General features: G+C 38.2%; 1 protein-coding gene across 4 annotated transcripts in view; it reads left to right on the top strand.

Moving 5' to 3' along the window:
- CCSER1 (coiled-coil serine rich protein 1) overlaps positions 1–25,289 on the top strand; it is a 738,752-nt gene that overhangs the window by 146,212 nt on the left and 567,251 nt on the right. For all 4 annotated transcript variants that reach the window (XM_088133054.1, XM_088133055.1, XM_088133056.1 and 1 more), the window contains exon 4: positions 6,353–6,446. In XM_088133054.1, coding sequence (XP_087989180.1) covers positions 6,353–6,446 — 94 coding nt within the window. The remainder of the gene's footprint in view (positions 1–6,352; positions 6,447–25,289) is intronic.

Below are 25,289 nucleotides of genomic sequence, written 5' to 3'. Positions count from 1 at the left end.
GAATATCCAGGTAGCAGAAGGGTAAAAGGGGAATATCTAAGTGGAGTTCCGTTAGAGCTTCCATCTGGAATCAGCCTCAACCAGTCCATAGAGGAATCCAATTCCATCTGGAACCAAGCCCTCTATGGATTGGTTGAGGCTGTAACTCAACTCATGTGACATTCACAGGGTACCATTTTCTTAAGATAGCTTATTAGTAACTATATGAAATACAAAAATGTGCTGAAAGAACAATTTTGGGAAATTTGAGTTGGGCAATACATCCTGAAGTAATAAAAAAAATGGAATATTGAGCTAATAAAAAATTTCAGAAAATAATTGCAATTAAAGCCCTTCCAGCGCTCTAAACTGGCCAAGGAACAAGCATAAGATTTGTAAAACAACAACTTTTTTGTCATTTTACAGGCCATAAAAAAATATAGTTGCCAAAACAAATTTGATTACCACCAAAACTTTATATATATCACCAGAATACATGATTATTGATGATATTTTTGAAAGTCAAATATATAAATCTGCCCCATTGTCAGTCAATCAACCTTATTACATAGTGAAAGGCAGTCTATAGTATTTAAGAAACGCACAGAATATTCTGTACGTTAAATGCACAGAAATTCTTGGTATGGCAGCAGTAAAATCAGTGGTTATAGGTCTTCCTCCTATTTCTAGTTGTCATGAAATTTTATTTTTTCTGAAGACTGTGAAAAAGTTAAGGGGAAGTCTTTTATTATTCCTATGAATTACTTAGTTACAATACTTGAAATTAACATTGCTATAGAGGGTTTATCCATTTTTAATGTTGCTGGGTTCTTTTCTGACCCTAGGTTTAGTGAAAATCTTTAATTGTAGTTACAAATGTTTTTGTCCTTTTAATGGTAACATTAATTCTCTAAAATATTTCTGTCATTTATTGAAGTTCTTTCTGTTGTACATATGCATTGGAGTTCTTTGTTGGTGTGTTCTGTAGGCAAAATTACTGAAATGAAATGAAATGAAATAAGCACACAAACAACCACATTTAAAACCATCATCACCTTCTCACATTTTAATTCATGCTCAGATGATGGATTACCCTCTACAGCAGGGTTCATCAACCTTGGCAACTTTAAGGCTGGCTGGGGAATTCTGGGAGTTGAAGTCCACCCATCTTAAAGTTGCCAAGGTTGAGGAACCCTGCTCTATAGGACATAAACTTTGTAAAAGCACAATTTACAGCTAGAATCACAATAGAGCAACTCAGAACACATGCCTAAGAAGAAAGACCTTAGTTTCTTTTCTGAAGTTGCAGAGAGTTCAGATCAAATGCAACTCCTGAGGGAATAAGCTTCTTGTGTTCTTTTCCCCTGCTATTTATTTATTTTTATATACATATAAAAATGTATATAATATATTGTACTTAAATTGTTCTTATTCCGAAAAGTTGTTGTCAAGAAGAAAAGTGACATCCATATTTTAAGCATATTTTAAATCGATCTCTCAGCAGTATTTTCTGAACAAAACCCTCAGTGGATCATTAAGATTATCATAAATTGAATTGTATTGATTACAGTTGTAAAGCAACAGTTGACGTCTGACAAAACAATGGCATAACAATACAGATTATTTATGCTGGAGGATGGCAACTTTAATTATGAGCGTAGCCAAAATTAACTGTGAAACAAGGAGCCAGACACAGTAGAAGCCTAAGAATTTGTTAATAAACATCTGGTATTAATGGGATGTAGATTCATTATGATGTTCACAGTCAGAATGCATAATGTCATAAGCATTAGTCAAGATTTTGTAACAATATTGCTGTAATTGGATAGTAATTGGCATCATCTGAATAAGAGAACATTGGTTCATAAGAAGAGACAAGAAATAATTTGTGTATTAGCTATAATAAACAAGAAAGGGCTGACATAAATGGCTGAGTCAAACTTAAGGAATTATCTTTGAATGTTTGAATGAGTTCTAAGAAAGTGCTAGAAGCTTATACATAGGTAGTACCAACAGAGTTCTGCATTTGGATACATTGGGATGTTGGGAGAGACCACAACTCAACAGGTAGAATCCTACAGCTGGGTGAAACCTATTGGATGGTATTTTGTTCTCTTCTGTTCTTACTTTGCTTTGATAAAGCAACCCCAATATTCTAGTTGCAAACTCCAAAACTGGTGCCTAAAAATAATAATTAGAATCCATTGTCTTTTGCTATTTCCTTTCTTTCTTTTCTCCATCTCCTTTTCCTACTCTCACACTGCCAGAAGAGGGAACCAATTGTGCATATCCATAGGACAATGCTGCTGGTGGCTCTTTTAATTACTTGCAATTCCATGAAGATATAGATCTATTTAAAGCAGGCAGGAGTTAACGCAATAAGGCAGCATGGAAATAGGGATACATTTATAAACCGAGTGAAGAAACTTCTCTAGAGGGAGATGTGGAATTTGCAGCAAATTAGCACATACATAGGAACTTATTCTTGTGTATTTGCACTTACAATATTGCCTTTTTAATACTATTTGCATTAGCCATCATGCTTTGAGCCTGATCATATATATAATTAGACCCAAAAAGAAGAAAGCTAATTTTGCAGCCTTTGTCCTGGGGGAAAAAAAAGCTGTTCAGAAATGTTGATTCACGTATGTGAATATAAATGAATACATGTGGGCATAGGAACAAGATCTGTACACCTCAGAAAAATTGCTAATTGCTGCTACTGAAGTGGAGAATAAGTCCAAAGTTAAGAGATTGTTTTTTTCTGCACGCTCAAGAAAAGTCACTTGGTTTGGGCATTCACCCTCAAGCCAGCAGCCAGTAAGCCATAGAGGTAACAAAATGGTGATGGGTGTGTCGTGACATCACCCAAATGTCTCCCATGTGACCTTGCATCTTGATGTCTGCTACTGGTATATAAATTATGGCACTTGTATGCCAACATAGTCATGCATGTGTAAACATTAGCCTACTTGCCCCCTCCTGCTGATGCCCGTGCCTGTAGCAAATGAACTGGCATACTATTCCTGAAATGATGAAGGGATTGTAAAGGCAAATTTATGGGAATCACAGTCCACCTTCTTAGATTCTGGAGGATAATCCTGAGTAATATGGCGGTTACTATAGCTGCACATAGTAGTTGTTGGGAAGAGAGAGGAGAGAAGATAAAGAGGGAAATATGAAAAAGACATGAAAGAATTAGGACTGTATAGCAGTCATTAATGAAGCAATAGTTATGTTGATGGAAATACCATATTAAGAAACTAACAGATGTATGTAATATGATAAGAAGCTATGATCGGTATTTAATCTGTGAGAAATAGTGTTAAATCTCTAGGTAAATTCTAGCTCTTCATATTTTGCTTTTCATATTTTGTCTTCCCTAGGATGGCTACTGGGATGAAATGATAGATTTGAAGAGAAAATGAAAAAAAAGCATAAGTAGTTATTTTATTTCAGAATGAAGATGATAATAATTAAAAAAAATGTTCACCTCCCTCTAGTTGCCCAATTCTGGGGTTATAAATTCAAAAATGGTTGCTAAAGAATAGTACAACCGTGTGTCCAAATGGAGCTAGCAAGTGGCTTTGTAGACTTCTATATTTGCAGGCCTAGTCATTCTGATGGAACCAAAGTTGTTACAAAAAAATAGATAAATAGAGGTTTTCTTTAAATCTTCACTATGGTGAAAAGAAATGGAAAAGAAAAGTGGGCTTAGAGAATAATATAGACAAGGTATAGAAAGAATTCAGTCCTGGGCCTGAAGCTAAGTTGTTACCCTCTGTGGAAGGAAAGATGTCCCCTTTCATTTGGAACTAGGATGAGGAAGCACAGGACATCTCCCTTTTTTAGGACTAAATTTTAAATAAATGGCTCAAATTATCTGTTTTAATTAGGTGATCAGGACAAAGAGGTTTTTGAATGGGGAGTACTAGTATACAGAATTGGAGACCAAAACAAACAAACAAAAAACAAACCAAAAAACCCCCATCCAGCTGAGTTAAAGCAGCACTGAAAATAAATAAAATGTCCAAGACACTCCTATCTACACTTTCCTTGACAAGTTTACTTTGCTAGTTCCAGTTCTCCCAGGGCTTTTGGGCAGATATTTTGAATCCCAGTGGCAAACCTGATGTTCTTGCTTCCAGGATCTACAACCAACTTAGACTGAGGGAAAAGAAACTTAAAGGTGATTCTCCCAGCCTAGAGTGTGTACTCCCCCCATCCCTTAGGAGAAGAACTGGCTTTTAGAGTTATAAAATAGTTAGTTATCAGCCACCTTGCAGGTGCCTAAATCCACTACAGAGTATTTATCTGTATTGCTTGGTGGCATGGCCCACACTTTAGCATAAGAGAAGTGTCCCAGTACAGAGCCTGTTTTAGCTTCATTTTACATGTACAGCAAGAATTAAAATCAGCATGCTTAGGAAAAGAAGGAAGCTGTATTTTAGAATATCTAAGGGGCTATTTCAAAATAAATGGAGAGTTTTATTAAGGCCTTTTGCTGAAACATTTTTCTGCAAGCAGTAATTAAACCTTTGAGGGGGAAAAAAAGGAGGAGAACATGTCGGCATTCAGCTGTCAGCATTTCTTTGGACTAGTGATGAGAAATGTCTTTTTCCTTTCTTCTTTCCTAACTGATAGAATGTTTAATGGGGAGATTTTAAATTAAAACTTTACATACAGTGTTTAAAAACTACACACACATGTACACACTCTGTTAAAACTAATATATCACGTTAACAGATGGAAATAAAAATATTGTTGTAATGAGAGCTACTATATCTGGATTCCCCAAATTCCACATGACGCAGAGTTTTCTGTGTCTCTTTGGTCCCATCTTGGGGCTGTCCAGATTTTTGCATGGCAGCCCAGTTGAATCTATGGATAGCCTTAATAATAGTAATTTTTTAAAAGATAGGTACAACAGTTGTCCGAATTAGAATAGTTAATTGTTATGAATGAAGGTGTTTTTGAGTTTTTTATACAAGTAATAAAATCATATAAAATCATCTTAATATCCATCTAAACCATTAGCTTAACACTTTACTAGACTCACTTAAGAGTTTTAAAGTATCCTGTCCCACTGGCCTTGAGACTAAGCTTAGGGGTCTCAAACTCACAGTATTTAAGTTCTCTGAGCAAGAAGAAATGATATTTATTTAGACAATGATATCACAAGTTAAAACAGCAAAAATCAAATTAACAGATTACACAGTTAATTTAGCATAACATAACTTTCACATACTCAAGTAATTAACACATTTCTACATCAAGGCTTATGAAGTATTTGCTTAACAGTTTTATCAGAATAATGTGCAAGAAAGAAAGGAGTTAGTTTCAGATACCTTGGCTTCATATGAACTCTCCTTTCATATTCCTCCTAGTCTAATATTTATTTAATGGTTCTATCTCATGTTTGGTGGGTACTTATGAGCGGATAATTCAAGATCATCCCATCTTCTCATGCAAATCATAACATATTCTTGTATCAAACGCAATACATCAGTATACTATATTGTCTCAGATGCTGGAGATTTACAGTGGAATATAATATCCCAGTATCTGGAACTTCTGTACAAGGTCTTCTTTAAAAAAAATGTGTGGCCCAGTGCAGAAGTCATTCTAAGAACAAACAAGGAATTTGTGACACATCATTCATTTTATGTTACTTTCTGGGCTCTGGGTTCCACTGATAAGGTTTCCAGACACCAGGGTCAGAAATAAAGAATTCAGGATACTTTCTGTCACATTAATTGTCAGTTCCTTCTTCCCCGAATATTTTTCAGTTCATTGGTTTGTGACTGAAATTATCCTTGAATATTTTCTATCATTGATTAACTAATATTCTCATCCAGATTAAATTGTACAGATGATGCTTTCTTTGTCATAGTTGTATGACCCATAAGCAGTTGAGATATCTAGTTATACCTATATTCCCAGAGAATAAATTTTTGGATCAAAATGAAGATTAGACTCTATAACCCACACGACCCTTTCTGAACTTCAAAACAGTGCAATTTGGAGGTCCCAAATATAAATTTATCACTGGTAAAGAGTGTAGAACCAGATGGATTTTTCCCCCTGTTCTAGTGGGGTTGTTTTTGCATCGGAGGAGTCTGTTAAATACTCCATGTATCTTTACTTAATACATGTTGATGGGGCAATGTTGAAAATATTCCTTTTGTTGTCCATTTTAATTTATATACTGTATGTTCTCCATGTCTGTGCCTGGTTGCTGGTGTTTAAGCAGTTCTTCACTCAATTCATATTACTTCCAGCAAATCCATTATGTTGTTTTCTGTGTTGCTACTCTTCTTGATCTTTTTGTTCTCTTCCTCCTTAACATACCCTTTTGATGGGCATATTACAGGATGTATTGAATAATTTGGGCTCCTGTGACCTGGATGAAGATGACCTTATGCTTGATTTGGAATTCCTAGAGGATCAGCAACATCGACAATCTGGTAAGCCAGGAGAAAATACAATGGCTTAAACACTATTTTTGTTGCATGAGCTTTTATTTTGGATACTTTTTAAGGAAATGAGTAGTAAAGATAATTCTTAAGAGGAGAAAAGAAGAAGAAAAGAAGAAGAAGAAGAGATATATGTAATTTAAATTGCTTTCAAGTATATCTAGTTCAGAATGGTTCAGATTATTTAGACAGTTGGCAAAGACAGTGTCATTTTCCCCAGATGGTTATTTCTTGCTTAACACCATTCATAATGTTGTTATTGCTGAAAATCAAGCATTTTTCCCTTTGTGAGACTAATTCTCACAACTTTTTTTGCTTTCTTTTTATATATAAAGTAGAATCTTAATTGTCCAGAAACTGAAGGGTTATTGATTTTTCAGATAGTTTTAGTACCTATTGCCTACGAGATGAACATAGAAGGGACAACCTGAATAATATCTTTCTGTTTTGTTTTTCCTTAATTTTTTCCTCCTAGCCTTTCTTTAATTTTCACCATCAATGTTTTTATATCATTTTCTTTCATTCATTCTATATCATCACTTTAGTTTATAGCCTTGTGTAAGTAAGATTCCTCCAGTTCTTTGTTTTTGTTGTTTTCTTTGTTTTTTTGAGTCATTTTTGACTCTAGGTGTCTGTGCAGTTTTCTGAAATACCTTTCAGAACTTTCTTGCCATTGCTTCCTTCCAAGGTCTGAGAGAGAGTGACTGGCCAAAAGTCACCCAGCTGGCTTTTGTGCTTAACGAACATGTCATCACCCCACGCTTAGTCCAATGCCTTAACTGTTACACCAAACTGGGTCTCATCACATCTTCGGTACTTAGTAAATAATGAAGAAACTGTATTCAGGGGCTTAAAAAGTACACAGTTCTGGTTAACATGAACTGATATCTGTGAAATTGCTCTAGCTTTTCTGATTACTACTTGGAGATGAGGAAGGACCCAGGGCAATTTTTTTTCTGGTATAGGGCTTCTGTGAGGAATTAACTATAAAGTACTTTGAATGTGAAAAAAGTGCCATGTAGATGCGCTAAATATTTATTTGGAGTCTCTTAGTGTTTCCAGAAATGTGTCAATACTGGATGCTTAAAAGTTAGCTTGATAAAGCAAACATGATCTGCCTAAGGGGTGCCTGTTTATTACACTACATAAATTAGGAGCTTAAATGTTTTGAAACCACAAGAGTAATAACCATGACAGCTTTGTATGGTAGGTTACTGCTTTTATACAGTAAAAAGCCTATCGAGCACTTACACAAAGAAGCAGTATTAATTTAACCTTTCCTGTTCTGAGGTTCTACTCTGCTATTCAAATATATCTCTTAACAAATTCAGAATTCAAAACTCTTCAGGTATAATTAAAGAGCTTACATTTCAGTTATCAGAGGAAGGATTACTGGAACAATTGGCCTGCATAACAGTAGGTATCAGTTTTATACAATAGGAACTTAGTAAGTATATTCTCAAGCAAAAAATGTTGCTCTCTCCCCAAAACAGATTAAGATAAAATAAAATTAGCTGTAGTTTGCATGTAATATCTCTAGTTCTAGGTACCAGAAAGTCTCACAGTCTGTGGGTAATAGAGTTGGACTCTGTGTCCCTATTTAGGTGGGACAGAGGACCCAACCCCCTGTCATGTGACTCACCTTGCTTTGGCAGTAGCACAAAATCTAGATGACGTGATCAGCAACCATGTATTTAATTCAGCCATCACAAAGGAGGCTACCACTTCCTTTCCTGCTCCCTGCCATTTCACATTTCTCTTCTGGAAATGGCATTTCTCACACACAAAGACACATAGACTCATACTTCTTGTGCAGTTGCAAGAAATGAAAACAGAAGCATACATAGAAAACATAGAGATGTAGATTCTAGAATCTACTTTTGTGGGACCTGTGTAGGAGTTAGTCTCCATCAGTGACATCAGAAAAACAGTAAATAGCTTGAGTGATATCACTGCCTTGTCGTGGCGAAGGGGCTTGCGTAACTCAGTGAAGCCATGAGCTATACCGTGCAGGGCCACCCAAGACGGACAGGTCATGACAGAGAGTTCTGACAAAATGTGGTCCACTGGAGAAGGAAATGGCAACCCACTCCAGTATCCTTGCCAAGAAAACCCCATGGACAATGTTAAAAGGCTAAAAGATATGATGCCGGAAGATGAGCCCCTCAGGTCGGAAGGTGTCCAATATGCTACTGGGGAAGAGCGGAGGGCATTTCCAAGTAGCTCCAGAAAGAGTGAAGCGGCTGGGCCAAAGCCGAAAGGACGTTCAGCTGTGGATGTATCTGGAAGCGAAAAGAAGGTCCGATGCTGTAAAGAACAATATTGTATAGGTACCTGGAATGTAAGATCTATGAACCAAGGCAAGCTGGATGTGGTCAAACATGAGATGACAAGATTGAACGTCGACATCTTGGGAATCAGCGAACTGAAATGGACGGGAATGGGTGAATTTAATTCGGGTGACCATTATATCTACTACTGTGGGCAAGAAACCCTTAGAAGAAATGGAGTTGCACTCATAGTGAATAAGAGAGTGGGAAAGGCAGTAATGGGGTACAACCTCAAAAACGACAGAATGATCTCAGTGCGTATCCAAGGCAAACCATTCAATATCACAGTCATCCAAGTCTATGCCCCAACCACTGATGCTGAAGAAGCTGAAGTTGACCGCTTCTATGAAGACCTACAACACCTTCTAGAACTAGCACCAAAAAGATGTCCTTTTCATCATAGGGGATTGGAATGCTAAAGTAGGAAGTCAAGGAGTAATCGGAATAACAGGCAAGTTTGGCCTTGGAGTACAAAATGAAGCAGGGCAAAGGCTAATAGAGTTCTGTCAAGAGAACAAGCTAGTCATAGCAAACACTCTTTTCCAACAACACAAGAGACGACTCTACACATGGACATCACCAGATGGTCAATACCGAAACCAGATTGATTATATACTTTGCAGCCAAAGATGGAGAAGCTCTATACAGACAGCAAAAACAAGACCAGGAGCTGACTGTGGCTCAGATCATGAGCTTCTTACTGCAAAATTTAGGCTTAAATTGAAGAATGTAGGGAAAACCACTAGACCACTCAGGTATGACTTAGATCATATTCCTTGTGAGTACACAGTGAAGGTGATGAATAGATTTAGAGGATTAGATTTGGTAGACAGAGTGCCTGAAGAACTATGGACGGAGGTCCGTAACATTGTACAGGAGGCAGCAACTAAAACCATCCCAAAGAAAAAGAAATACAAGAAAGCAAAATGGCTGTCTGATGAGGCTTTACAAATAGCTGTGGAAAGAAGGAATGCGAAAAGCAAGGGTGAAAGGGAAAGAGATAAGCAACTGAATGCAGATTTCCAGAGAATAGCCAGGAGAGATAAGAAGGCCTTCTTAAATGAACAATGCAAAGAAATCGAGGAAAACAATAGAATGGGGAAGACTAGAGATCTCTACAAGAAAATTGGAGATATGAAAGGAACGTTTAGTGCAAAGATGGGCATGATAAAGGACAAAAAAGGCAGGGACCTAACAGAAGCAGAAGAGATTAAGAAGAGGTGGCAAGAATACACAGAAGAACTATACAAGAAAGATCTTAATGTCCCTGATGTCCACGCTGGTGTGATCACTGACCTTGAGCCAGACATCCTAGAGAGTGAAGTCAAGTGGGCCTTAGGAAGCATTGCTAACAACAAAGCTAGTGGAGATGACAGTATTCCAGCTGAGTTATTTAAAATACTAAAAGATGATGCTGTTAAAGTGCTGCACTCAATATGCCAGCAAGTTTGGAAAACGCAACAGTGGCCACGGGATTGGAAAAGGTCAGTTTACGTTCCAATTCCAAAGAAGGGCAACGCCAAAGAATGCTCAAACTATCGCACAATTGCACTCATTTCACATGCTAGCAAGGTTATGCTCAAAATCCTACAAGCTAGGCTTCAGCAATACATGAACCGAGAACTACCGGATGTACAAGCTGGGTTTCGAAGAGGCAGAGGAACTAGAGATCAAATCGCCAACATTCGCTGGATCATGGAGAAAGCACGAGAGTTCCAGAAAAATATCTACTTCTGCTTCATTGACTATGCAAACGCCTTTGATTGTGTGGATCACAACAAACTGTGGCAAATTCTTAAAGAGATGGGAATACCAGACCACCTTACCTGTCTCCTGAGAAATCTGTATGCGGGCCAAGAAGCAACAGCTAGAACCGGTCATGGAACAACCGATTGGTTCAAAATAGGGAAAGGTGTACGACAAGGCTGTATACTGTCACCCTGCTTATTTAACCTATATGCAGAGTACATCATGAGAAATGCCAGGCTGGAAGAATCACAAGCCGGAATTAAGATTGCAGGGAGAATCATCAACAACCTCAGATATGCGGACGATACCACCCTAATGGCAGAAAGTGAAGAAGAACTAAAGAGCCTCTTGATGAGGGTGAAAGAGGAGAGTGCAAAAGCTGGCTTGAAACTCAACATTAAAAAAACTAAGATCATGGCATCTGGACCCATCAATTCCTGGCAAATAGAAGGGGTAGAAATGGAAGCAGTAACAGACTTCATTTATTTGGGCTCCAAGATCACCGCAGACGGAGACTGCAGCCATGAAATTAAAAGACGCTTGCTCCTTGGGAGGAAAGCTATGGCAAGCCTAGATAGCATATTAAAAAGCAGAGACGTCACCTTGCCGACAAAGATCCGCATAGTCAAAGCTATGGTTTTTCCAGTAGTAATGTATGGCTGTGAGAGCTGGACCATAAAAAAGGCCGAGCGCCGAAGAATTGATGCCTTTGAACTGTGGTGCTGGAGAAGACTCTTGAGAGTCCCCTGGACTGCTAGGAGGTCAAACCAGTCAATCTTAAAGGAAATCAACCCTGATTGCTCATTGGAAGGATCGATAATGAAGCTCAAGCTCAGATATTTTGGTCACCTAATGCGAAGAGAGATCTCTTTGGAAAAGACCCTGATGCTGGGAAAGATTGAAGGCAAAAGGAGAAGAGGACGGCAGAGGATGAGATGGTTAGATAGCATCACTGAAGCAATGAGCATGAAACTGAGCAAACTCAGGGAGGCAGTGAAGGACAGGAAGGCCTGGCACAATATGGTTCATGGGGTCACGAAGAGTCGGACACGACTTAACGACTAAACAACAACAACAAAAGTTGACTTGGATGATATGGTCTGTTTGGGCCTAAATACAATTCCTGGGTTAATTAACTCAGTTTTGTTAATGTTAGAGTTGATGTGACATTTTTATATATAAAATTAGGATTTCAAAATGAACTATGAATTCAACTATATAAATCTATGTAAGAAGTAAACTATTATATAAAACTATATATAATGCTAAAATGACTAAATAGGAATGGTAAGTCATTATATAAAATCAATAAATTACCAAAAACTACAGGTATTTCAAACTGAATATTAATGATATGTCTATAATAGTATGGTGCAGAAATATAGGTAGGGTATAGAAAGGAATAATGGAGAATCAAAAGACTAATGGGGATTTCCTTAATGATCCTGATGGCTGTAATATGTAAAGTGTGTAAATTGGGTTAAATAGGTGTAGCAAACATAAAATAAATAAGTAAAATTAGCACCTAACTGCGTTAACTGTTATTGGCCATTTGTGGGCAGAGTTTACACATCATGTAACAAAATTTTGGTACTTTTAATGATAATTATCTCGCTCTTCCAACAGATAGTATAAATAGAAGTTATTAGAATGCCCTAGAAATTTAATTAAAAGATGGATAGTAACTGGTGAAGAATGTCCCTATAAAATTGACAATGGATCATGGTTTCTATCATACCTAGGCCACAGAGATAATATTATGCTTCAAAAGGAATTTTCCTATATTTCCCTTCCAAAACAGCTGTGGGGAAGGTTTTAAAACAGGCCAAAGTTAAAGCTCTCCTGAATTTAAGGATTGGAATTTGATATAAATATGAAGCTGGTTTGGGAGCTAAAATGTGATTATTTATAAAATATATCCCATGGGAGGACAACAGTTTCTATTTGACCTTCTGTGTCTAATATCCTTTACCTTAAGGCTAATTTAGTTTTATTTGGCCCTAATTATGAAATAGCATCATTGGAAAAGCCATAATAACTCAGTTTCCTTTGGAATGCTTTTTCCTAAGAAGATTTGAAATTATCTGCCAGTATTAGGTGGACCAGTCCAACAGGGTTGTAGAGTAGTACATAAAAATATTTCTGCAAAGACTGGATTCAAGTTTACTAAGTTCTACTTCTTGCCAGAATACTGCATTTGGGACACAGCAAGTGACCTGGAAGATGCTTCTTAAAAATTTATCTAGGGTAGCCATGGTTATATGGTCCTAACTGGGCCCCATATAGCAGTTGTGCTCAGGTTTTAGCTGCAAACCACTTAATTACAGTGGGTGTAAACTGTTCTTCTTGGGGAAAATAATAAGCTTGGAGGGCTGATGCTGATCTCTGTGCTTTTTGGTATACATAATCTATGTGAGCATTTTGGGTTCCAGAAGCTTGAAAAACTACCTCTATATTTTTAAAGGTCTTAACCTCCTCAATTGTCCACCTAATTTCCAGATTCACTGTTTTGGGCATTTGGAGAAAGTAAGGATCTTGGTCTTGGCAAAGTTTATTGCTAATGTCTTCTCACTGCAGTGATTTTAAGATCTTTTAAGCCAATAGATCAAAGACAAATTACAATGCTACGCATACATAACTCGGATTTGAGCATAACACACCCTAGATTGGTCTGTAGAAGATTGCAACTGATTTAAGTCAGCATGTCCGTGTACTAGATTTGTATCCTCTGTATTCACTTGTCTGCAGAACTTTTATATAAGCTTTTTATTGCTCTGTGCCATTTAGAAAATAATAATAAAAATATTAAATGGGTCTCATTTTTTGTCATTTTAAAGTTTAATGTTGTGGCATTGTGGCTATTTAATAACACTGTATAATGAGCTGGTGGTGTAAAATGCCGGTGAAATAATTAAGGTCTTTGGGTTAGCCTTCTACCAGGTGTTCATTGAAGAGGTTTTGTTCTTTCGTACAAATCAGGAGGTTCTGAAATGCTATGTAACATTTTAAAGCTTTTGAATCCTGACCTAACAAACTCAGACTCCTGAGAGGTTAATCAAGAGTATTTTCTGTTTGGAAATACCTTAAAGAGTGTCCTAAATGAACTTTTTCTTTTTTAATATGAAACATTGAAATTCATTAAATATAATCCTTTCTTTCATTACTGGTAGCCTGCATGGATGGGTGTTGTGTTGAGGGTGGAGGTATTTCATCAGATATTCTCCAGACAAGGAGAATTATCCAATAGTGTTAGTTAATATGAAATAAATTGTATTTCTAGTTCATACTGGAGGGTGGAAGGAGACTAAGGAGAGGATTGCAAATGAAATCTGCTGGTTCCTTTAGCAGTGTTAAAATAATATTAAGACTGGATCAAAATTCTCCACCTTATTGATAGAATATTCTCTAGGAACATTTGTTAAAAAAAATCAAGGAAGTGTTCAGAACATTACTGTATTATTTTTGCAACTGTTCAAAAATGAAAATGTTCAAAAAAAATTATCAGAATGTTTCATCCAAACTTTGTTCATTATCAGCAGCACCGATTGCAGTCTATCAAAGGTATGTAATTCTGAAGCCCATTGCAATAAGACAGATCATATTTAACTGAAAATAGGATGACACTGAATTTAAGACCACTGGCCCCCTCCCATCCCAAAGGAAGATTATACAGAAAAAAAGAGACTCTCCCGCCTCTATAATTATATTCTCAGTAATTTAGCAATACCCACGCATTTTAAAGGAAAACTATGTGGACAAAAATTAATTTTCCTCTTAGGGAAATACAGTAGAGTTGTGCTTATATCTCACACTCAAATCAATCCACTACCACAGTTCCCCTTTTGAATGCTTCACGCTACGTGCGAATCACTTCTCTGTGCTACAATCCTATTTTGTAGGGCTGTGTGGACATACAGTGAAGCCATATAGATGTCAGGTTTCCTAGAAGCATAGCTGAAAATTGGCTTTGCCTCCTTAATTAGGAACTGACTTACTTGACAAAAGGCTCACAGATGTGACCAGGTTAGATTAGTTTCTTCATTACAAACAGGGATAAGTCACATACTGTACATACAGAAGATCAGCCTCCGTGGTTTGTGTTGCAGACTTAAATTCTAGGCATCCTCTTCCTGCTTTTTTTTTTTTTTGCTGGCCTTGAGACCCACTTGACCTGTGTTGACATAATAGTCCTTTCTAGCCTGGAAATGGTTGTTCCCTGTCTTACCAGCTTTATTCCTTACAATGAGGGAGGAGGGCTGCATGGTTCCCTTTACACTTTCAGCACACTGCTAGGTTGATATCCACACATCGAAATCCTGAGCTCCTGAAAATGACATTTACATCAAGATGATATCAGTGGCAAAAACAACTTGTGGACACAGTTACCTGTATATTTCATCCCATGCCATAAATAATACAGCACATGGCAGCACCTAGCTGATCTTTCTTGCAAAAAATAAACAGGGTTGGACCGGGTTAATACTTGGATGGAGACACACCAGGAGATTCTATGGCTATAACTTAGACTGGGAAATTTTAAAAACATCCCAGAAGACAGCAGTAGCGAACTGATTCTGAATTGTTACTAAGAAAATTATGTGGATGTGTCAATGAAGTCATCAGAGTAGGAGTATTACTCAAGGGGAGGCTTTATATTTTTATGGCATAGGAATTGAGAGGAGGAAAGTGACACTGGTAGGGAGGGTCACCCACTCCCCACTCCCTTTGCAGCAGTCTATAAAATAGAATTCCCTGTTGGATAGAATGAGATTGCTTAAAGTAAAGCAGGAAATTTGATTATAGCTCCCCACTGCTTATTGTCACTAATAGTTGTACCTTTCCTTGAGATTAATTCCTTTTGAGATCAATGGGGACTTTAAAGCAAATTTGTTCAGAATTTGGATGTTAATCAATTTAACAATTGGCAGCAGCAACGGCTAGAAAATTTACTTTTGAAAAGAAAAGTTTTATTGGGCATCCTAGGAGAATTCTCATAAATCAAATAGCCCCTAAGCCACTGTCTGTTGGTACATAGCCAAATGAAAGTGTTAGCGTAATGACCCAAGGATGTCAATTAGGAATTAATTAAGGAGTTGCTAAATTATTTTGGAGTTTGATGAACAAGGCTGGGTGCAAAACGCTGCAGTGATTTAGGAGCTCTGCTGCATGTATAAATTAAACCTGGCAATATTTGTTAATGTTTCAAGTGGGAAAGAAAACAATTGAACTGCAGCAGAACCCCAGCGGCTTTGCATATGAAACATGCATATGAAATGTGTCCAAAAAGAAAATATACTAGGACTTAATAACTGAAAAACAACAACTGAGTCCTGTCACTGAATAAATAGTGGGAAGAGAGTTTGTAAGAACTGAGATTATAAAAACATATTATGCAAACAATTTCATAACCAACATCACACTCCAGTGTAAGCCAGGGATAAAACTCAGGGTGGGGCTGCCAAACACACACATAGAAGCAAATTTAGGCAAACCGTTTGTCCCCCCCCCCCCCGCCCTTGGTCTCAGATACAATCAGCTTCTTAGGGATATATTAATTCACATTTTGTTTTATATTTTGTGTTGCATCTTCTTTGTTCTCCATAGTCTTAATATTGGTATGTAATAATATTGGATGGTTGTGATAGTAATTCTGATACTTACATTACTTTTTATATCTTACAGTTTAGATTGATGTAGTTACTGGCTATAAATTTTATAGTGTTATTATTTTTTACTGGTTTATGACCGAAATAAAGAATGTACTCATTATTGACTGGTATAAGAGGCATAAAGCACTTTTTGTGCTGTAAAACTGGGATGGCATTATGAATTTTGTGGGTTAATTTCTTGTACCCTTGGCCTAACTTTAAAATCTTTAAATATCTCTTCAGATTTCTAGTAAAGAGTTACCTATCCTTTTCCTAGCAGCCGGGTGTTTGAGACAGAGAAGAGAGTGTTAGAAACACAGAGGAAAAAAAAGAGGTGCTAAGAGATGATATGAAAGCAAATGGGTGTCCACCTCCTTTTGGATTTTGCCCCACCCATCAATCTTGCTCTCCGTGTGGCAACAAAGGATATAGAACCATGAGAAAAAGTTGGGTAGCAGATAAGGACAGCTCACTAGCGTGGATTAGGAGAAAGTGAGTTACCAGGCAGAGGCTCCAGACAATAATGTAGAGATAGAACTGGAAGGACACTAGGGTGATGTGATGAATGCTTTCATTTAAATAGGTTACTAAGCCTCTGTCTTGGGGTAATAAATAAAAATCAAGTAGCTGGGAGGAGACAACTCAGCTGGATTGGATCTGATTTGTATTTGGATGAAAGGCCACCATAAAATCAATGGGTTGTAGGTTAGATTGGGATTTTTTTAAAAAAGAAAGAAGACAATGGGGGGTACTTTTCATATTGTTGCCAAGAAAACAGTGTACCCATGTGTTGCCCAGAGTTTGATCTTGCCTTATGTTAGAAAATATGGGGTTTCAACCACGCTGATTTATGTGGACCTCTTCAAACGTCAGCAGGTGGAAACAAATACATAATATGTTTTATAGATGATTTTTCCAGGCATTGTGTAACCTACCTGATGAAGGAAAAGTCTCAAACTGGGGATATGCTGAAGACATACAGTACGTTGCTATGGCGAGGAATAAATTCAGCCGGACCCCTCAAGCCCTTCAAAGTGACAGAGGTGGTGAGTTCATTTCTAACACCATGCAGACGTACCTAACACATCTAGGCATAGAGCACAGATTAACCACTCCTTACACGCCAGAGAGTAATGGAGTCGCAGAACGAAAGAACAGATCATTGATGGACATGGTAAGGTCTATGCTGTTAGAGGCAGATCTACCTGACAAATACTGGGCAGATGCTGTTACCACAGCTACATACTTGCAAAATAGATTGCCAGCCAGAGCCAATAAGGTAGCCTTTTGAGCTTTGGCATGGGTGAAAACCAAGTGTCAAAACATTTAAGAGTGTTTGGATCTAAGGCCTATGCCCACGTACCAAAAGAAAGGAGATCCAAACTAGACCCTAGAGCTGAAGAAGGGGTCATGATTGGCTACGCTCCAGGAAGCAAGGGATATAGAATCCTGAACCCAAAGACGGGAAGAGTAAGTGTATGCAGAGTGTATACTTTGATGAGAGGGAGAGAGGCTGCTGCACTCAGGTGGATAATGAGTGTGGAGAAACCAGCAGCAGCAGTTACCAGCTTGAGATGTTCAGCCTGACACCAGAAGACACAACCACATCAACCCAGAGGGAGATGGAAGTCCAGGAAGAGACTCCACCAGAGACACATGATGAGACCGAGGATGCAGAAGAGGGTGAACCACCAGTTGTTGTTCCTGAACCTGCTTTGAAATGCTCATCACGACCCAACAAAGGAGTTCCAGCTGACAGACTTACCTACCTCGCAAGGTCGTCGCTACCAAGCAAACCGGCATTGTGGAATGAGGTGCTGCAAATGCCAGCAGATGAGGCAAGTGAGTGGAAAAGGGCACCACAGGAGGGGCTAGATGCTCTGTTCAAAAACAAAACATGGACTTTAACTAAACTACCAAAAGGCAAGAAGGCCATAGGTTGTAAGTGGCTGTTCAAGGCAAAACAAGACGAGAAGGGCGAAGTACAAAGGTACAAGGCCAGATTGGTAGCAAAAGGCTACTCACAGAAATATGGACAGGACTATGATGAATGTTTTGCTCCTGTTGTGAAACACACCACAATTAGAATGCTTCTAAGTCTGGCATCATCCAGGAACGTGGCCGTCGAACACTTAGCTGTTAAAACTGAATTTTTCATGGGGAGATAGCAGAACTTTACATGACACAGCCTCCAGGCTTCATTAATCCCAATAATAAGCATCTCATTTGCAAGCTTCAGAAGGGGATTTATGGCCTGAAGCAGGCAGCCAGAGCGTGGAACAAGAAGTTAAACCAAATACTTCTTGACCAGGGTTTCGTTCAAGGAAAAGTTGATTCCTGCCTATACACAAGACACAGAAATGGGAGGGATGTGTGTTATGTGGATGATTTAATGATTTGCCACAATAATAAGAGGGACTTTAATGATATTGTTTCGCAACTAAATAGAGAAGTAGAAGTGAAACATCTGGGCAATGCCAGCTACTACTTAGGAATACAGATCGAGAGAGAAGAAGATGGGAGCTTTCTTCTAAGTCAGAACCAAAAGATTCTAGAACTGTTGGAAAGTTTAGGATTGCAAAATGCCACTCCTGCGCCTACACCGATGGAGACGGCTTTCCACAAGCAACAAGAACCCAGCGATCTCTTACCAGAGAACAATGAATATAGAAGTGCCATAGGAAAATTGTTGTATCTAGCCGCCACCACCACTAGACCAGACATTGCAGCTGCAGTGGGCATTCTATGCAGAAAGACAAGCACGCCCACACAGAGAGACTGGACTGGTGTCAAGAGGGTGGGAAGGTACCTAAAAGGGGCCATGCACCTAAAATTAAAACTGCCAGCCACTGAGAATCCTAGACTAGCGGGATTCACAGATGCGGACTGGGCAGAAAACATCGCTGACCGTAAATCCATTAGTGGCTATGTATTTTTCTATGGGGGTGGAACAGTGAGCTGGGGTAGTCGCAAGCAAAGCACAATAGCACAGTCCTCTGCAGAAGCAAAGTATGTGGCCGCAACAGACGCATGTAATGAGACTGTGTGGCTTAGATTATTGCTTGCAGACATGAGTATAGACAAACCAACCCCTATACAAATCTTTGAAGACAATCAGAGTTGCATCATACTTTCACAGTCAGAGAAAGTAGGTGGGAGAACTAAGCACATTGATGCAAAGTATTATGTGGTGAGAGAGTTGCAACAACTTTTTAATCTAGTTAATCAAACTAGACTACTTTCCCACAGGAAACATGACAGCGGACATCTTCATGAAGCTGCTGTTGAGAGCAGTTATCAGGAACTAAGAGAAAAATTAAATATTGTAGGACATAGAGACATGCAAGGTGGAAAAGAAGGGGTGTTGGAAAATATGGGGTTTCAACCAAGCCTATCTCACAGGAGCACAAAGGGAGGGGTGGCTCTACTGCAGCCTAGCTTTGCTGCTTTGTGTGGGAGGGGCTTGGATCCTGCCTTTTTCCTGTTTCCCTCATTTTCTTTCTCTTCTCCTCATGGCTCTCCACGAGGTAGGAGCAAATCATCTCTCCTCCTCATGGTTTTTGTACTAACATTTCACAACCCCAACACCTTGAAGGAGCCCTAAATTCTCTGACAGGCCAAGCCCCATATATCTAACTAAGTTCTCTGTCCTTTGCCTCAACTGTGGCCCAGCTAGTCAAGTTGAGAAGTTTAATAAGAGCCAAAGGCATCCACACTGAATCAATACTTTTGTCAATGATGAAAACAGTGTTGCACTTTTGCAAAGCAAACTCTGTCCGTTTCAAACCTGTGGGCAACATCCTGATACATGTATAAAGGGAGGGGGAACCTACAGGGTAATCCTCCTTTTGTCATTCCCCACCCCCAGCCTATAGGCATGCCACCTCCACTTCTATAGGGGTGCCAATGGAACAATGATTGCTAGGTCTGTGAGAGGAACTGGGTAAGTACCCAACAGATCTGACATTCATTGTTCTATTGCCTTTGAATGTGGAGATCCTTTTCTAACAACAACAATTGCAGCTGATTAAAAAGAAGGCCCTCATTTGTTTAGCAAAACTTGGGGGAAGCTTTGGCTTTCCCCCATCATCTAGAAAAAAGTATATTAAGAGTCCTAATTGTCAGTTAATTTCTATAAATACGTAGTTTCTTGGCTGAGTTCATCCCTAATGGTATGAACTCCTAATTTCCCAGACATCTTTAGAAGTGATGTCCACTTGCTTTCAAGGTTCAGTCACAATGAAAAATGGAAAATTCATGCATATGTCATCTGAGTTTTTCCTTCCTTCCTTCCTTCCTTCCTTCCTTCCTTCCTTCCTTCCTTCCTTCCTTCCTTCCTTCCTTCCTTCCTTCCTTCCTTCCTTCCAATCAACAATCTAAGGTTGATAGATTGTTAGAAACAATACTGTAGGATAAAATTATTTTTTTAGCAATTAGATTATTTAGTTGATTAGTTAATTAATTTATTTAGTAATTAGATACAAAATATTAATCTCCATTTAGATGTTTCCTGATCCCCCCTCACAATTTTGGGGCATCCTATCATAAACATTAATACTGGTATTATCAACTGTCAATTACATTTTTTTTAAAAAAAGGATATGTATGATGCATTAATTAAATGAAACAAATACAATTTCTTCTCTTAGAAGGGCTAGTATTCCTAAGTTTCTTAAAGAGAGCATGAAAGGCAGAAACTCACTGAGATGAACAATATAATCATTATAGAAGCTGCAGGGTAGAGAAGAGAAACCGTTTAATGAACACCCTTCTCCCCTTATGATTACTACAAATTAACATACAACCACATTTGCTTAAAACAATTGCCAAATGTTTTCTGTTGTTTGGACAATAAAGTATTAACAGTGTTCCAGGTGCTAATGTGTTTACGAAGAGTGAAGCCAGCCTTTCTCTGATAAATAGAGATGCCTTTGGGCTGGTATGGTACTAAATTCTCTGTTTTTCTCAGTTGTGTGCGTAACCAGAGAGAAATGAATCTAATATACTAGAATTATGTTAACCTTCTATGTTCGAATTGATTTGCTTTATTACAAAATTATTACAAATAATTTCATTATCCCCTTTCCTCTTGTACTTTTCTAGGAGGAGCATCTTATGGTGTTCCATATTTGGGGAAGCCTCATGTCAGACAACCTTAACAGTTAAGCTGAACATTAATCATAGGTGGTCATTTATAGCTAAGGCATCTTACAATATACAGGACATGACATAGTTACTGTACAGAGCTTTGGATTCAGTTTCCACAAGGTGCCTTGGAATGCATGGGAATACAGAAGTTGCTCCTTTCTTGGATCTCAGGAAAAGATGCGTCTAGTTTAAGGTTTTGCAGACAGGTATCATAATCACGGTCCCTCATTCTCTGAAATACTTTTTGGAGATTGATTCCAAACATGTACAAATGTTATTGCATATGCTAAAGGTGGTCTAAAGGAAATCAACTTTAGAGTCCAGAAAAGCTTCATATATAATTATAGGCTTTGGGTAGTGGCCTTACATTAAATCTTACTAAAAGGAATTTTAGGTAGTAGAGTTCACTGTCCAAGACCCTGTACAGCTATTACGTCTCACGCAGACGGACTTGGTTAAGTAGATCAGGATCTGCTTAACCTGGATTCTATGACTGTAAATGGATTCTCTGTGCCGTTATTTTGGCCAAAAGACTGATAACTGCAGCACTGGAAAGATAAATGTATGGTGCCATTTAATCAATGTATTGATTACACCTGCCACTTATGAGCGGGTTGCCTATAGATGTAGACTTTGTATGGACAAGTATAATGAAATATGGGACTCATTTATACAAAATACACTGGGTTAAAAAAAACAGACCAGGAAAGTCATATAATTCTATTACAAATATATGTACTTGAATAATATTTGTATTAGATAAGCATATATAGATTTGTAATTGTGTACTTATGATATGAGGGAGACACGGTGGCGCAGCGGCTTAATGACGCTGAAAGTTGCTGGCCAGAAATGGTCGACGCTTCAGCGGTTCGAGTCCAGCCTTCGCGTTAAACAGGGTGAGCTCCTGTTTCCTCCCCAGTTCCTGTCAACCCAACAGTTCGAAAACTTACGTGAGTAGATAAATGGGGACTTTCACTCCGGTGGGAGGAAAAATGCTGGCGGCGCCTTGCAAAAAAGGAGTTGGGAGCAGTTGCCGGTAAGCGCAAAAAACCGTGTGCACCCAAAAAGGGCGCGAAGCAACGGAAACCCCACCTCCTGCGCTCGCCAGCTGGGCTCTGCTCTAGGAAGGAGGCTCTGGCAAACCACTTCCGAAAAACAGTTGCCTTGAAAACTGCAAGGTCCAAGCAGTCACTGCAGGGTCAGCAATGACTGAGCGCAGATAAAAAAAAAAAAAAAAACAACTTATGATATATTTACTTTTTTGTTGTTATATTCACTTTTATGTTAAAGCACTTATTTTTTTTCCTTTTTTTGTAATTAATAAAAAATTAATTAAAAAAAAGTAGATCAGTGGTCTGACTTGATAGGAAGCAACTTCATGTGTTCATCTGTGTGAAATTAACCGAGAAAATGATTCTCAGAATCCTAAAGTTTATTCACTGAAGTGGTTCAAGTTTTAATTCATTATGTCCTTTCCACAACTGAAGTCCCAAGGGACACTGAAATTTTTTAAAAAAAGAATAAAGTGAATGGATGGATGATTACAGAGCAGCTCTATTCTTCTTGCCGTTACAGAAGTAAGTGCCACAAATTACATTCCACTCAGGATACAGGTGCTGCCATATGTATACGTTAGATTATAACATATAAGCATTATTCTTCCATACAGTAGTATTTTCACATACACAGATATCAGCTAATGCATGAGTTTTTTGAGAAGAATAGGTGTTTATTCTGTTTAATCCAAAATTTGAATATGATGGCCCTGATGAACTCTTGCATACTTTGCAACTGATCAGCAAGAATTCCTATTTCCCTTTGTCTTCCACCAATTTTGCACTGATGTGTTGACAAAATAGAGGTCTGCTTGTATCATTTTGACTGTCTGTCTTGAGGAAGTTGGTAATTTTCCATCCCATATTTAGTCAAGTCTATCTGGACACCCACCCTCTTCTTCCATCTTTCTAATAAATTATATTATCTCTTCAGTATTAATCCCCCCCCCATATGTTCTACTTTCACTGATGTCTGTAATTTTATGTTACAGCATTGTAACATGTATTTTATCCAGACTTCTATTATCTTTTTTAATGGAGACATGGATTTTTCTGCAAAGTATGTAACAGATTGATATTTTAAAGAGTAATGAGCCATTGCTTAGGCTGCAAGAAGCTAATGCCTTGGGTATATCCACCCATCCTCAATTATTTATTCGATGAGAATGAGTTCTTGCTTCTTTAGATGTAAAAGCATTATTCTAATATAGAATTTCATCAGAAATGCTTCATCCATGGTTAACAGTAGAGACTAAACTTTGACCTTCCCTTACTTGGGAGTAAGCCATAGTGAACTCCAAGTGACTTGATTGAGTTCTGTACATTTCAATCTATATATGTTCCTGTTGTTTGAAGTCCTTGTGCATGTTGGCATAATAAAACTGATTGTGGAACTCATTACTACAAGATGTAGTGGTGGCCACTAGAAAGGGATTGTATAAATTCATGGAGGACAGGTCTATCAGTGGCTGTTAGAACTGAAGAGTCATTCCCCAAAATACAGTTGCTGGGAAACACTAGAGGGAGGAGATAAGTCTCCATCTCTTCTTTGTGCACAAACCACAGGGATCTGTTTGGCCACTGCAAAAAACAAAATGTTGGAACTACGATGGATCTTGGTCTGATCTAAAAGGGCTATTCTTACATGATTTTTAAAAGCAAAAATAGATCATTTTCTGTCTTTAGGCCAAAACAGCTGTTCAGATAAAGGTCACTGTATTCTTTTTTTCCCCCCAAGCTAGGATATAAAATTCATTTCTAAATCAATCTTATTGATTATACTTGTGCATTCCATTAGTTACAATGTAGTTTATTATTATACAATAGAAAACAGCAAATACATTTAAACAGTAAAAAGGTAATAATACAGACTAAGAAATTTTGGATAATAAACTGTGGTAGACACTAATGAAAGTGTTGAAGAGTAATTGCATGCTGGAATGGCTGTTGGGAGAGAAAGGGGTTAGCCTGGCATTGAAATACATGCAGTGTGGGCCCCATGTGGAGGGATGGCATTTTTCCAATGGTGGGATGGTGGTAGTTTGATAATGTTCACCAGGTATCAAGTTGCTTGTAGAAGAAAACAGGTATAACCCACAATAAGTTTATGTTTCTGTCCTTTTGGTTCTCTCCTTTCATGACTTATGCCCATGCCATCTGTCCCATGCACGTTGTAACTGCCATTAACGTACACTGAGAAGGGGGTTTCACTCAGTGGTTTAAATGGTCTCTTTCATCCCTTTGTTTCTATGATACGTCCATCGCCTACATGCTTTTATTACCTCTCAGTTTCTGTGAGGAAAGAGGGGGCAGTCCCTAGATAGCTACACTGCATTTCTGCCTTTCAGTGTCTTCCCCCTCCCAAACACAGAGACATGTATTACCAAACAAGCAAATCTGATTCCTAGTGACCAGATAATCTTTCTAGCCCACGCTGGACTAGGCTTGCAACTCTTTCTCTACAGCTAGGTTGCCCAGGCCCCAACACAGAGCAGGAGGGATGAGAGTTTTTAATGGGGCAGAAAGAGGCTAAATACATTTTGGACTGTTTGTGCTCCATGCTCCTAATTTTCAGTTTTTCAGTGTTGCCCAAAGCATTTTGGAAATTTAGAAAACTGTATTCTTCTTCTACTGGCCTGTTCACACCAACTAACATAGCAGTATAAAATAAGATTTGCAGTTAAGTTACAAGAAAATTTATTTTATAGTAACGTAACAGAATATTTTGTAATTTTAGAAGAGATATTGACCATAAAAATAAAGCACACATACATGGCCCTTGATTATACATTGTCTCTGGTAGGCTGAGATTTATAGTTAACTACTATTCATTTTGTGTTTCTGATATTCATTTTCCTGAAGTGCAAGTGTAACCAGGACTATGTATATAAATGGAATAAA

Source organism: Python bivittatus, unplaced genomic scaffold (genome assembly GCF_059951505.1).
Source record: "Python bivittatus isolate LINGU-HERP-01145 unplaced genomic scaffold, Pbiv_v1 ctg000070_np1212, whole genome shotgun sequence".
NCBI lineage: Eukaryota > Metazoa > Chordata > Lepidosauria > Squamata > Pythonidae > Python > Python bivittatus.
The sequence above is the reverse complement of the archived record's forward strand: the minus strand, read 5'-3'. Positions and strand labels throughout refer to the sequence as shown.